Source organism: Brachyistius frenatus, unplaced genomic scaffold, assembly GCF_029030835.1.
Source record: "Brachyistius frenatus isolate BFR_SWC_R1_liver_20210118 unplaced genomic scaffold, ASM2903083v1 Contig_103, whole genome shotgun sequence".
Classification (NCBI taxonomy): domain Eukaryota; kingdom Metazoa; phylum Chordata; class Actinopteri; family Embiotocidae; genus Brachyistius; species Brachyistius frenatus.
Window position 1 is genome coordinate 1,374,151 of NW_027210702.1, and position 15,115 is coordinate 1,389,265.

Sequence of the window (15,115 nt, forward strand, 5' to 3'; positions counted from 1 at the left end):
TGGTCTACTGGAAGCAGTGCTTGAAGGACAGTAAAGAGAGAAGAGACAAAGAAAAATAAATCAGAAAAACGCGAAATGAAATGATAAAAATCGTTTTAATGTCTACCCGGTTGCTGCGGCCTCTTTTATCCCCGACATGATGAACCAAAGATAAGCAGGAAGTAACCGCTGTCGGGAACTACGGCGGGAATCTACATGGCTAAAACACACTCAAGCAAAGTAGTTTCCTGAGCGTGTTGAGGCCATGTAGCATTTTGACATTTGTAGTTGTAAACTGCTTTCGTTCGTGTTTAAACTTGAATTTCAATTCCAAAGATCAAGGTAAAGACACCGGGGTTGCTCCTTCAATAAGTCGTAACCCCAGACAGCAGCAATTACTGAAAAGTGGACCAAATTTCTTTGAAGTCTTTTGAGGTTGATTGTTAAGGATGCCACATACTTCCACGTTAAAAGTAGTTTCCCGTGGTCCTTCGTTTCCTTTGGGCTGTCTCTCGAGCGCACTTGAGTTGCATCAGGCTTCGTCTGCTTCCTTCTTGGAAATGGACAGAGAGGAAGGACACTTCGCTCTCCTTCAAACGAAGCAGGATTTAATTATTGTGGAGTTTTCTGAGGGTCTCCTCAGTCAAACTTTCCCATCTACACTTCCAAAGTGAGCACTTGGGGAAAGAAACCCTCACTCCATCCTGGAATGATTATGTTTATCCTTTTCCGGATTAACACCCGCTCAGTCATCATTAATTGAGTCGCTTCCTCACAGATCCAATCTCACGACAGTCAATCAGCGGTCAGGCCTAATGGTTTTGTATTGTCAAAGATGTGTGGGAATAGCTTCAGGTGGCACACATGCAGTTGGATTTCTAGCCATTGAGTAATGCTGCTAATGGACCAATGGGCCTATTTATCAACAAGTAATCAGAGGATGTCAGTAAAAGGGTTAATGGAGCGAGGAAATCAGAATTAATGAGCACTGTGTATCCAGAATTAGGAAGTTTGTGAAAACTCAAGTCTTACAGAACAAATTAGTCGTTGGCAAATTGCTTAGTGAGCTTCGTCTGGTACTTACAAGATAAAAACACTTCAAACTCTTCCACACTTTAATAATATAAAGTTAACAGCAGCAGGTAAGAAGTTACTCTGTAGCACACAGACATGAAAATGCTCCTTAAATGTTATACATAAACAATTATCTTAGTTGTATTGAAGAAATTGACCATTTAATAATAACTATTTGGCTTATAATAACATTATAAACAGGACAGCAGCAGATAAGGTTGCACGACTTCATTGGCAGTATTTTCTCCTACTCATTCTTCACATTTAATTTATATCCTATAATTATTGTCAACAAACTAAGCACTAATCTTAGCCTATAATATTAGGGAGGGCTGCGTACTATTGTTGTTGTAGCCTTTATAAAAATAAAAAAAAACCTGAACAGGCTGAATAATGTGAAGGAACATGATGTATTAACATTAGACATAAAACAAAGCTAGGTTGACCTCCAGCCAGCGAGCATGAAATGGGGAATGATGCAGCAGCACGAAGACTTTTGCAGCTCCAGAAAGTGGAAAGATGAAAAAAACACTACTTCTCTGGTTGTATTTCACACGTGTCCGGCACATCGGACTGCGCTGAGGTTTTTGAACATGACAGAAAAGGCGTTCTGCTAGGTGGACGGTGAGAGATCATGTGCACAAGAAGTAATGAAATCGAGTAAGATTTCAGCTTGTTTACAAATTTATTTTATTTATTTATATTATTTTTAGCATTTCTTGTAATGAAAAAGCCAATCAGTGACTTTTTAGTGGGACTTTTAAATTAAAAAAAAAATACATAGTCGTAAAAAGTAACAATGTGATGGAATTACTATTTGGAAATGTAACACGGGTTTAAATTCATCACTCTGACCTGTGGTTTATTAGAGGAGACGGTTTTCACAGCTCTGTTGCATCAAGTGATCATTTGGTAAAAGAGGAGAGCGGCATTGCCCTCTAATTTCTGAAAGCCCCTCATGACCTCATTAATTCTCTTTAGCCACATGTGACCCCGTGAGTGTTACCAAACCATGACATCATAAAAAAAACGTATTAAATGCTTTGACTTCGTAAGGGAGATATGCTTGTCTTATAATAGTCTCTCGAGTGCCTCTCATCATTATGTTTTTTCGTAGTTGTTGGAAGGCACCTTGGCTGCTAACTTGAAAACAATTTGACTCGTTGGCTGCGTTTCATCTGCGTTTATTCAATTTTAAGTTAAGCCGTTTTTCATGTCTTAATTCCTCGTTCAGAGATCTGAGCTGCTTCATGAAGAAAGGCATCTTGTTTCTGGCTCACAGAATTTTGCGGATATATAAATAAAAATCACTCTGCGCTAAAGAAGTATGAGAGCCCTTTTTTTTTAAATACTTTAAATTGTTCTCCTTTTACAGTGTTTATGGTAGTTCTCTCTTTACAAAGTCAGACAGGCGGCAGGGAACCCAACAAGCAACTTTGGATTCTTCAACTTCAGAAACAGAAGCACATTTTTTAGTTGAAGAAGTGCTGGTTTTGATTGAAATAGTGAAGAATTTCCTGTACGGAAAAGTCTGTCTGACACTCCTGAGTCCTTAAAGCTGCAAGATCTAAGTACTACTGAGGAACAGACACAATCCGGTTTTATCAATTTTCTTTTAGAACTGGAAATGTTGAAATATTTCATTGACATGATGAAAATTAGATGCAGACTTTGAGGACATTTGAAGTTAAACAGTATTTTTTGATTCCATAAGTGCGAAAACTTCCTTCAAAATATCATTCGCATGTTTAACTATGCAAACTACTCTAAAAATATGATGTGACACTGAAAAGTCATTTTGTTTTCTGTAATGTTGTTTTGCTTTGGAAAATGTTCTTTGTTGCACCTCAGGGCCGCCGTAGTATCGCCGAGTACTCTGGACACGTCGTGCCGCTCAATGCATTAACACTGACAACGATAGCTAATGTGTCAGTATTGATGAAGCCATCCGAGGCGTACCTTCTGCCAGTAAAGCACTCTTTCTATTTCAATGTATAACTGGAAATAAATTTAATAAAATAGCTACAAGCGAACAAGCATGTAACATATCAATCCAACCTCAAACTGTCAAGCCGCTGCTAAGCACTTCAGAGTAATACTCCTCATCGGATGAAAGTCTGATGTTTATGGATTTCAGTCTTTCAGGCTAAAGAGTTTTTGCTGGCATCCCGCAAAAATAACTCTTCAATGAAATCTTTATCCGGACACTCCTGTGTACTTTGGGCAATCCTTCAAATAAAAAGGTCTGTGCTCGGTTTCAATTTAGTAGTAAACACCTGCAATCTAACTTTCTTTTAATTTGTGCTTTTATGTTGAAAGCGTTTGTCTCCCTGGATCAAAACCTCAAACAGTGTTTGTGGTTGGTAATATTGTGAGTGTATAGAACAGACAAGGGCTTTATGTAGAAAAAAAAAAAAAATGTAAACACTGATATGAAAGCTTAAAGCTACAGAAGTCTGATGATGGAAAAGAGTGAAGTACGGCTTAAAGAATGGATTAGTGTTCTCTCTCCTCTGGAATATGTGAACGCCTCAGGGAGGCTGGGGAGGTGTTGTTTACCGCTTCTGAGTCTGTGATTTTAGCAACCAAATTAACTCGGATAAACTTCCAAAAGGTGAGACACAAAACAGTAGCCCATGGCAGCGAGAAAATATTGATCCAGTCCTACACGTTTGAATCCCCCAGCTTCACGGAAATGCAAAGTGTTTTAATTAGAGTTCCTCTCGGCACGAGGTTCTTTCGCTGTGTGTGCGTCTGCGCTTTGACTCGCTGCCAGTCTCCTCTGTCTGCAGCGTCGGCGCTAAGTCAAGAACAAAGTCACTGACATGAGAGTCATTCGGGATGTGACACACAGTGACGACTTCCACCGGGGCGCGGGAGTGTTTGGGAATTCGCAAATCTTTTGACGTTTTGGCTCGGTACTCCGGTGCACTGGATTTGAAACGAAACAAACAGTGGCTGCGGGGTTCAAGTGTTGACTCCTGGCTTTAATTGGAGGCTGTTGTTGTTTTTTTAGCAGGAAAGAGACTCTATCATGATCCTCTTGCACTGTGCAAAAAACTGGCACATATAACCTTAAATCCTCAAACCTCCCATGTGCAGGATAGTGCACCTGAATACGTGCCTCTGTCCAAATACTAATGGACGATCCTCTTAAAGAGGCACTCCACTGATTTTACACTTGAAGACCAGCCAGTGAAAGCACTTGTAAAAATGTCTTCTCGGGATATCTCGGCCTCCGCTGGGCCGACTTGGACCTTTTGTTTTAGTGCACTCTTAAAATCACTGGAGTATTACTTCGACTCCGCTGAGCAAACTCTTAAGAGGGCAAACCCTTAAAGTGACAAATCCAAAAGGAAATTTGTACTTATCCTGGGCATTTGGAGTAGATTGATGATGATGATGATGGCCTCTGAAAAGTAGCAACTATTCAGACTTTACCTATTTAATAGTCAGGATTGTTCTACGTGATGCTGAATCTAACCTACAGAGGCACCGACATTGTAAATATTTGCATATTTTATTGTTTTGCATGCATTTCTGTTACCATAAAGTTGTTGAAGTGACCTAGAAATTGTTTACAGTGATTACCCTGAGGCCTTGCACTTTTAATCAGCGTATAGTTTTCTACAGCTTAATGAGGCTTCGGTTGGATCACATCCAAAATGATTTCACACAACATTGTTGTTTTTTTTAGGTCAAAACAAAGGTTTATTCCTCAAGACACTTACTGCAAATGCGTATAGATTCCCCTTGGCCTGTAAATTCACCTACAAATATACAATATATATGTGGAAGCGGCTGCTTAAAGCTGCTGTATGTGGCTCAGATTTACTTTATGTTTTGCCAGGAGGTAAACATTCGAGAGAAAGCTCTGGCAGTGTTCACTCCTCGCTCACTTGGGGCTTTTTCTAACTCGGAGGTGCCAGACTCCACCACTCGACCGCCGGAGTGCTTACGCCTTCATATTAATGTCTGATCTCCCTTTTTTAACTCACAAGACTACCGAACACGAACACGGGAGCATTCTTAAGTAGAAAAGTTCATTTACTCTCACTCTTCCATGGCTGATTACTCCTGGCAAGGTCTGACCTTCAGCTGTCAACACTGATCCCGCAGTGGATGCTCAGTTTGTTCAACCCCAGGATCACTGGAGGGCACGTCTCTGTTCAGCCATGCCCACCGGGAGCCTCTCTGTACTGCACTACCTTCATTTTCTCATTACTTTCGATTGAAAGCAGGCCCCGCTGCTTGTTCCCGACTGAGCTAAGAGCTTGATCTGTTTCAGAGAGCAGATTGCTGACCACTCCGAGAGAAAGTACTTCAACTACTTGCTGAAAATCCTTAATTTGCTTCCCACATAATTGTGTTTAGCGCTGGAAGCTACAAAATAAGCACTGGATTTGAAACTATTTGCAGTGACTCTTTTTGCTACTGAGAGCAGCACTGTGGTACAAGTGTGCACTACTTTTCTGCACCTGTGGGCGCAGAGAGGTTGACATTTGGCATTTAATACAGAGGGGAGATGCCCGAGTGCAAATACAGCAGGAAAAACATGGGCTTGTTTTAATGTCATTAGGCGTTTAGATTCTTAAACAGAAAGGAAGCCGCAAATCTCCTCTCATTACGAATAAATCACCATGTAAAGATTTTGCCACCTGTTTTGAAGCACTGCAGATCTCCTTTTCCTCATTCATTTAAAAAAAAAAAAAACGTTGTGACTCAGAAATTGATTTGTTTTGGAAGAGATGTGGTGGATTCACGCTATTAATCGAGATCCTCAGCTGAGAAAGGCGTAGAGTCGAGGCGTTGTGGATTAGGACTTATCTACGTGTTGGCAACTATCCAGCTGGCTCCGGAGGATTTCACTGACCTTGGAGAGGTTTAAAGTTTTTTGGGGTGAGCATGCTCTTGTTTACGGTACTCGGTACTGTATAGCATAGCGAGGAAGCCGACCTCCGACCTCGTCTCCGCAGGCGTCCGACCGGAGGACGCATCCTCGGGCGTAACGATAAATCCCTCCCAGCTCCAGTGATACTGCTCCGCACCTGACGCCAACCTCTGTCTGTGTCTCCGTGAATTCACCAAAATTGCTAACAGTGTTTTGTCCTTGTGTTGCTGTGTGTCTGCGTGTGTGTTTCACTGCCTTAGCAGAATCCCTGTTCAGCGGCCTGGGGCTGGGGGCGGTGGTGGGCCTCGGCCTGGGAGCGCTGCTGCTGCTCCTCGTGCTCGTGGACGTCAGCTGCTTCTTCCTGCGCCACTGCGGCCTGCTGATGTGCATCACGCGCACACTGTGCAGCAAGAAAACCACGACCAGCGGCAAAGGCAAAGAGATGGAGGAGGGCAAGGCCGCCTACCTGTGAGTATTCTCTTTTTTTTACGTTGTGTTTTTTCAAGAGCTGTAACTTCATCTGTCAAAGTTTCTGATTTCTACGGTAGCGGTATATGTTCGCTGGTCAACAGGCCATTCATGCTTGCAGAGGGAACATCTGCTGTGGGTGTATCTTAATACTAGTGGGCTGCACTGGGTCACTTTTATTATTACATATTTTGTGCAACAATAGGCTGAATAAGATGAATGGATGAATGTAAATCTTTTTAAAATGTAAAATAACCAGCTTTAGATTGAAAAAAGATCCAATTTCTTAGAAACAAATAATTCAAAAGTTCCATTCGGTTAAGGAGGTTAACCTCCAGTAAAACTCTTTGACAAATTGTTGTCAGCACAAGGAAAGTCTTTGTGTCATGTAGAGTCTACATTCATTCTATACATTAGTATTGTGAATGAGAAAAAGGAGACTTGTTTTTACCGTTTACTGTAGGTACACCTACACCAGCCGCCCAACCACCCTTTCAACCACAGTATGTCTTTATGTCTTATTCACTTACATCAGTGCCTTTCATATGATGTGCAGCGAGTCCACCTTTAGAGCCATTTGTGTGTGTCATGATATGCATGTATAATAGCGTTTTTAATTCACGTTGTGACGTTTTGTGCCATCGTGCTGTGTTTAGTGTGTTAACTGCATTCAATAAGTCAGCGAGGAACTCCACAAAAGTCTCCCATCGCTGCAGGCACTGTGTGTCTGAGCGAACTCATACTTTGCTTTTGTTTCCTTTCATCAGACGATGTGCAATTTAGAGCCCCCGGCCCCATGAAATTCATAGCGCAATAGATTTTCAGATTGAGGCGCCACTGTTTTAAGCGGGGTGAGGTTTTGTGAGATGGCACCCACCGAGTCTGATTCATCGCTTCTCAGCAGTGCCATTTTTGTGTTAAAGCTGACGGTGTGCCAGCCCCGTGTCTGGGATGCAGAGAGAGGGCGCGGAGGAGGAGGAGGAGGAAGTGAAAGCAAAGGAAAGGAAAGGGAGGTTGGACTTTTGCTGAGTCACTAAGCTCCCAGCGATGGAGGGCTGAGTGACTGCCTGCCCAGACAGCATGCAGAATCTGCAGCAACTCACACGAGCCTTTACGGTCCGTGTGACACTGTATGTTACTACTAGAATACTTCAGTGTCTTTTTCTGGGTACAGAAGTACAAGTATGTTATGACTGCTGGATGGAGCATTCAGATGAGGATTACTGTTGTAAGAAGAATATATTTACCAAATGAGAAGGATGTACCACCACTTTAGTATTGTACTTCCATAGGTTTGAGGGACTAATCAACTGTTTGTCCCTCTTAAGGTCCAAAACACACCTACTTTTCCCACAAAGCAACTCAGTCATTTGATGTTGAAAATCCCATTTGTAAGCACAGGTTGTGTCAATCAAAACGCAGTCCAGCTGTAAAAAGGTCGTGAACCTGGGAACTTGTTAACTCTTCCGATCGTTGTCCCGTTGTAACCGCGGCCTCTGCGGAGACTTTAATTTCACCACCGACAGGAACGACGGCCATCAATGCAAAACCGAGCCCCTGCTTTGAGCTAGTGTGGAGAGAATGAAGTAATGCAGTGGCCTGCCATACAATGAGTCATACCCCTGAGCTGAAGTGAGTCTGATGAGATAACGCTTGAAATAATACAAAGCTCAGACACTCCTACTGAGTTTGCAGGATGTCAATAGTGCAAGTCTGATGGGTAATAAGTTGTGAAGACCAGCAAACCCCGAGCAACAATATCAATAATGACATCAATAGGACTGTATGCAGTGATAAATACCTCCCGGGTGAAGTTGAAACGAGGTAGGTGACAAGGGGCGCAGATCAGACTCTGTGTGTGCTCAGCGGATGTGAGCTGAGGAGTGTGTGTGCGAGTGTGTGCGAGTGTGTGCGAGTGTGTGCGAGGTGCTGGTTTAGATTCAAGAGAGGCATCTTGAAGGGACAGGTTGTGCACTCCTGACACAATGAAGATTTTAGAGACAGGACTGTGGGTCAACAGGGGTCACAGACAGTCCTAGCTGTCTGTTTTCTCAGCTCGATGTGGAGCCGAAGCTTGGCGGGGAGCGGCCGAGCGTCCTCTCGGCGGTGCGGTTTTTAACTTGAAGTCTGGAGCTCGTCCAGCGGACTGACGGGAGACACCGAATTCGTGGGTGTCTTTCTATTATGAATCAGTCTGGGCGCGGCGGGCTTTGCGGTTGCCTCGGGAAAAAGTTGAAAGACTGCCGCGGCTACAGCGGCGCGGGTGACTTCAGAAGTCAGTCTTTGCTTCAGGTTCTTGAGTGTTAAGTTCTTGAATGTGTGCGACTACTGGAGAGACAGAAAAGGTTAATAAAGCTGCGGTCTGTGCAGCACACAGTCAGATCTGACTTCATCACTGCTGTTTAATCCTTTAAGATCCAGGCCTAAAACTCCCCATCTGGATATAAAGCACATCAATTAATCACATTTTTACATGAGGAACATTTAAACAACACACATTAATGTAACTGTCTATATTTTCCCGCATCGTCTCCAGTCGTTTTTTTTCTGGATTTTCACTGCCGATGATAGTCCGATCCTGTCAGTGAGAGGAGGAAGACTGACTATCTGAAGGAGTTTGGCCCGTCAGTAGCGTCCCGGCAAGCATCATATAGAGAAAACCAAAAAATGCTGTTAAATGCAGAGCTACATTTGCTCTAAGTGAAGAGGTTTGTTGCTGATATTCATATTATTGTGGTGCAGTTACAGTTTAAGTGATGCAGGAGAGGTTTGTGCTGACATCAGTGAACAGTTTTCAGTTTCACACAGACTCGGGCTCAGTGATGGATTTGACTTGAAGGAGACCAGACTTTTGAATGTTTTCATACGTGCCCGATGACTGACGGCAGGAAATATGAAACAGAATGCAGGATTATAGTGAAGTCTGTGGCGTCCTGTGGCCGCAGGAAGAAATAACATTTGATTTAGATTTCTGTCAGGTTCATGAGGTCGTTCTGTCCACTAACAACGTGTAGAAGGAACTGAGCAGTGTATTACAAAGGAAGGATTTATGAAATAGAGAAGTTTTTAGTTCCCTTTATAGTGTATATTACAGTTGAAATAGTGGACCTTAAGAAAATGAGGGTTTCCCAGACGGAACATGCATTAAATATTTAGTCGTAGATGTTGCGTTGCAGAAAATGAAGTTAAAGGTACAGTGAATTAAAACCGATGGAGCGCAACCACTTTGGCCAGTCATCCATGATTACAGTAGATGCCCTAACTTTTAATTACTACTTTAACATTTTTGGCCATAATGCATTTTTTTATGCAAGGACGAGCATCTTTTTGCCTCTTTGTTTTTTGTCACGCCAGTAAAAAGTAAAAATACACCTGATTACAGCGATAGAGACGTCCGATTATGCAAACTCTTGGAGAGACAAGACAGTTTGTGTTATTGACACGTAGACAGAACGTAAATTTCCAATTCCGGAGCAGCAGACTGAGATGTCTGACATTTAATTAAGTGTGAGCTTGCATTTCTCTCTCTTAACACCAGAGCAAACAGAAAGCCGGTTGTCTCGGGAACCTAAAAGGCTTCGGAGCAAGCACACCTGACTTTGTAAAAAGAAAAAAAGACCTATATCTGTTTGGTGTGGGAGTTTAGTTTCCCTCCATTTATTCTACGATCGCGTAACCAAGCTGATTTCAATTCCAGGCGAGGTAAGAAGGTGTCTGATCCCCATGTCAACAACAAGTGTCCATCAACAGCTCTGTCAGCGCGACCTTGACAAAGACTTCCACTTCTGCGCTGACTGTAAGATCCTGGATGGCAGCTATATGATACAATATGCAGCTGAATACAAATGAACGTACATGTAAAGATTGCGATTACGGTGTAAACAAACACCCGCGGGACGTAGTGCGGCTCAGACCCCGGGCCGGCTTATTTATCTCTGTGAAAAGCAGGGATTGTAGTCCGCCTCGGTGACCGTGTGCTTAATTAACGTCAGCCGAGGGAAGAACAAGTCGCCCGTGCTGTGCTTTGGTGTCACTTAGAAGCTCACAGATTACAAAAATACATCTGCATACCCACTCTGATATGTCGCCAGCCCGCCATGAGGTGCTCGCCGCTGCTGGCTCTCGCAGCATAATCAGAGTCTTGTCACGACCCAGTCGCATTTCTGTTTGCTTTGTGTGCAGAACATTGTTTTAAACGGGACTTCTGAGGGTGTGTGTGTGTGTGTGTGTGTGTGTGTGTGTGTGTGTGTGTGTGTGTGTGCAGAAATGGTGTATGCACATGAGGCAGTGTGTGTGTTGGGTTGATGAGTCATGTAGAAGTAAAAAAAAAAAAAAACACTTGCTGAATCCCCTTTGAGTATTTTCGGGAACATCCACGTCCTTATTATCTATTAGCCCCAGCAAGAGTGGATCTCAGTGGCATCATTTAGTGATGCACATCATGTGAGTGCTCTGTTGTTCACATTTGATTTAGTGTGAGTGTATCTGTTGAGTAAAAGCAACACATATTGAGCAGGAAATTGAAGATTCAGGTTACTGATGTCTCAACAATGATCCTTCAACCTCCCAATATATTAGCTTTTAAATGACACCTTATGCTAGTTTGCGAAAAGCATTTGAGATTGCCTTGATATTGCGTCCACACTCCAAAAAGAGGAAATTGCAAAGCCGCAAGACCTCACAAAAGTTGCGAGAAAAAACAAAAAACTCCCCATCTGGACATAAGTCTAATCTGTGTTTGCATGAAGCTAATGAGACATGAAATTGGCTCCACTGTGGAGGAACTTTAACATCCACCAATCAACCGAAGGGGAACCCCCTCTGGCCAATTGCAATATTCCTGCTTATTAGGTAGAGTGTCATGCAGGGCTGCTGTTTCACATGCAGGATCTCACTCAGTGATATCGTCCCCTGGAGTTAGGTAAACGTCCGGTTTGGCTATTGGAGGGTGATTTTGTGCTGATGTACAGAGCCCTTTGAAAATGTATGATTTACTGGAAAAGAATTGATGTGATGAAAACCATCCAACCTGCCCGGTGATGCAGCAGCTGAGGCTTTATATAAATAACTAATTGAGATATAATTACTGTAATTAAATGAACACCTTTCCATGGCAGCAGTGATTTATATGTAATTTTTGTTGTTGTTAGCGAACAGAATTAGAGTCAAATGAATTTTTTCATCAGCAGGTTCATAAAATACTTTTTTTTAAAGGCACCGAAACTAAAGAAGGTTTGACTTAAAATCTGCTTATGGAATCATTTATTAGGAACTTTTTATCTTGTATATTTATGTATCGACCTTGTTACATATCTGAAGTCTGTTCTCAGCCGGAGCACATGAAACCTTGAACATGTAGATCTTTTTGTTTTATAGCTTTTAGTGAAGCGCATCAGTGGACGGATGGTTTATGTTTCTCAGGCGAGGTGACGGACGAGTCTCGAACGATTAACAGAAGTTGGAGCGAAATGAGAAGCAGCACAACCCTGTGAACTCAGGAAACGTGAGCCGGTGGCTTCGCGCACGTCGTCTTAAAGCAAAACGGAGCAGGAGCGGGTCCTTATCTGCTTTCTCTGCTCGTGACTTGATCCCTTTTTCCAAATCTCCTGACAGAATCACAAACAAAATCCTAGGAAATAGGAAAATAAAAGGGACGCAGATGATTTGAGTACAGGTAGAGGCCGCACGGTCTTATTGATCTCCCTTTTAAAACGATATCAATGTCTATATCAAAGACGCCGTGTAACAGAAATGATTTGGCAGCTTTGATGTGTATTTATTGTTTGGTTGAGGGGGCAGGCTTCTGTTGAAGGAAAAATTGCATTGAGATGTCCCTCGCTGTACACGGTTTTACTTCCAAAATGAAGCGACAAAAGACAGACTCCTCTTCATTTTGCACAGTTCCTTGGATGGTACATTTTTTGACAATGAATGTGTCCCTGCCGGTTTGGCAATAAGAGGTTTTTAGTTAGGCGGCTTTAAGTGGCTACACCAAATACATTGGCACTGCGGATGTAAAAATACATGAAAAGAGAGCACAAAAAAATAGCGGCACTTGTAATGTCTCAAAAGGAAGATTTATACAGCTCTTTTTCAAACAACTACCCCTTAATTATGGACCATTTTAAATGTCCAAATACAGTATGAACGCAAGTGAAATTAAAATTTAAATGTGGATCATTACAACACAGGAAATCTCAATATATCACCACATTTATTCACTCTGATTGCGTCCCTGTATTACCTGCACTTGGATAAAGCCAGATCCGCCAAATACATATAAAAGCTCTCGTACATTATATTACTTGAAACACAGGCTGGTTGGATTTTCATCTTGAGACATAATTAACATAAAGATAAAGCTGTGGTGTCCTTCTGCTCAGTCATTCAAAACAAGGCCAGTGGAAGATGAGATGAAGAAGCGCGTCTGAGAAGAGGCAGCGAGCCAATCAAATGGCCCCGTGCTTAATAACATGCGTGTATTTTTGATTTTCTTTTTCCTCCTCGAACTGATTCAAATCAAAAGTAAATGGGAGATGTGGCAGCTTCGAGGTGATGTCATTCAGGTCGACGCGGGCGGGAAAAAGAGCAACAACAAGTAGCTGAGCGGAGACAGGAGAGCCTGAACGTGACAGTCGCTGTAATTATTGAATACAAATTTGTTCATTCTTAAACTTCTAACAAGATGTGTGCGCTGGATCTTAAAATTTAAACTAGTAGTAGTATACTAAGATACCTTTGAAAGACAGTATCGTCCACTGTGTACTTTATATACAGTATGTACTTTGTACTTTGACTACTCTTGCACCGCTTCATCTACAGTGGCTACTGGAAACCAACACAGCACAAGCTGAGCAGGCAGGGGTAGGAATAATTTCCCTTTCTATAACCCTTTGTGCAGAGCCTGCAGAGGCTGTTATATTTAATATCCCTGCTGCCTTTTCTCTGCAATTAAATTCAGCTTTATTAATCCCAACGGAGGCAACTCATTCACACAGGAAAAGGTCTGCGAGGTGATTACTAGCGGGCTTTAAAGCGGGAAAGTACACATTTTCTGGAGAACATTTATAAGCCCACACTCTCTTTCGGCAGTAATTCAGGCCTACTTTGTCGAGCAGTTACTGTGTGTGATTCATAAAAAGCATCGCTCTTCATTTTGTGCCTGTTCACGTGAATTGTATATATGTTTTTAAATTGTAATGTCTGTAAAGGGTACACGCTGCAGATCTCACATCCACTCCGCATTTGTGTTTCTTCTTTCTCTTTTTTTTGTATCGCAGGAAGCTACCGCTGAAGGAAGAAAATGGGAAAGAGTCTCTCAAGCCGGATACGATTGAAATCAAAGTGCACAGTGACAACAGCATCCACACAAAGCCCGACGACAGCAAAGCGTAAAAAGGGTCGGTCCTCCCTCGCCACCAAAAGAACATTCGGATCACGAGACCAAAACCCAGAGAAACTACAACACTGGAAAATAGTGGAGTAAAATACCATATCTGTTTATAACGATGCCCCAGTGACAGGCATGTGTAAATACAAATAATAGAGAGAAAATAGAAAGAAAGGGTCAACCTTTTAGACACCCTGAGTGGTTATTGTAACATGTTCTTACAAACACGGCATCAGTGGAAGGCTCTTGTTGATCAATGATTGTATATTATTTTTTGCCTTTATCTGTTGTGTCTGTTTATATTTCTCTGATTATGCGTTTTTTTTGTGTTTTGTTCCGGTTTACACCTCCACATTAAGTTTCCACGGAGTCTATCCCCCCTCCACCCCCCACCCCCCCTTCCTCTTTCCCTCTTTGACTTCTCAAAAACAAAACAAATGTGTCTGCTTTGTTTTTCTCTGTCAGAGCGAAGGCACGGGCCGACCCTCAGTGCAGGACACCCTCCACGGCTCAAGCCAGTCCCCATGCCTTTAACAGCAGAGCTGGGTGTCTAGCTAATCACAGGCAAAATGCTGTAGCATTGTGTTTTAAGCTTCAGCACCAAGAGGTAAACAATTCTCAATAAGATCTGAGGCTTTACTGCGCGACTCAAAGGTTCTCGTGTTCCCCATTGTTTCAAATGTATTCATTGTTAACGAGAATTTGGATTTGATATTTGATGAGTCATGTTTTCTGAAGGGTTGTTGTGGATCATCGTTTATGTTGCAAAAAAAAAACACAAAAAAACACACAAAAAAAAAACAAAGAATGTGTTGCGGTCCACGAGCAGTATAATACCACACGTGTGCATCGATGAAGCCTTTTACTTGACCGTGTCATTCTCTAACCACGTGTGCATAAGTGTGTTTTAGTCATCACTCGTCCAACTTCATACAGTAGTTAAGGTTAAAGGTTTAACTGCACTACAAGCCAATGTACGCTTTGGTATCCAACGAGTGATTTAAAAAGTGACGTGTTGAAAGGCCCTGAATGGTGATCTGTAGAAGCAGACAAAGCAGTGGGTGACTCCACAGGAACAAATGACGTAAAAGTACGTTCTTAAAAGAGCGAATAATTCAGCACGTGTTTTTAACGATCCATTTCTTTATTCGTTCTTGTGTCAGATCTGCCTCAGATGACTTTTTTTTTTATTTAACGTTTTTTCTTTTCTCGGTCTGATCGCTACTCTCTCTGATGTTGTCATGTGTTGTACATAGGTGGAAAAAAAAAAAAAAAAAGAATATTTTACAGAGCTTTTATGTAAATATACCCTA

The 15,115-nt window shown here is 42.2% G+C and overlaps 1 protein-coding gene across 3 annotated transcripts in view; it reads left to right on the forward strand.

The window, feature by feature from the left end:
* The window catches only part of LOC138628660 (neural cell adhesion molecule 2-like), a 230,787-nt gene extending 216,547 nt beyond the window's left edge, over positions 1-14,240 (forward strand). For 2 of the 3 annotated variants that reach the window (XM_069711823.1, XM_069711825.1), the window contains exons 16-17: positions 6,205-6,412; positions 13,693-14,240. In XM_069711823.1, coding sequence (XP_069567924.1) covers positions 6,205-6,412; positions 13,693-13,807 — 323 coding nt within the window. In that variant the 3' untranslated portion in view covers positions 13,808-14,240. The remainder of the gene's footprint in view (positions 1-6,204; positions 6,413-13,692) is intronic. The other variant, XM_069711824.1, reaches the window with a different exon arrangement.
* Positions 14,241-15,115: the final 875 nt, after the last annotated feature.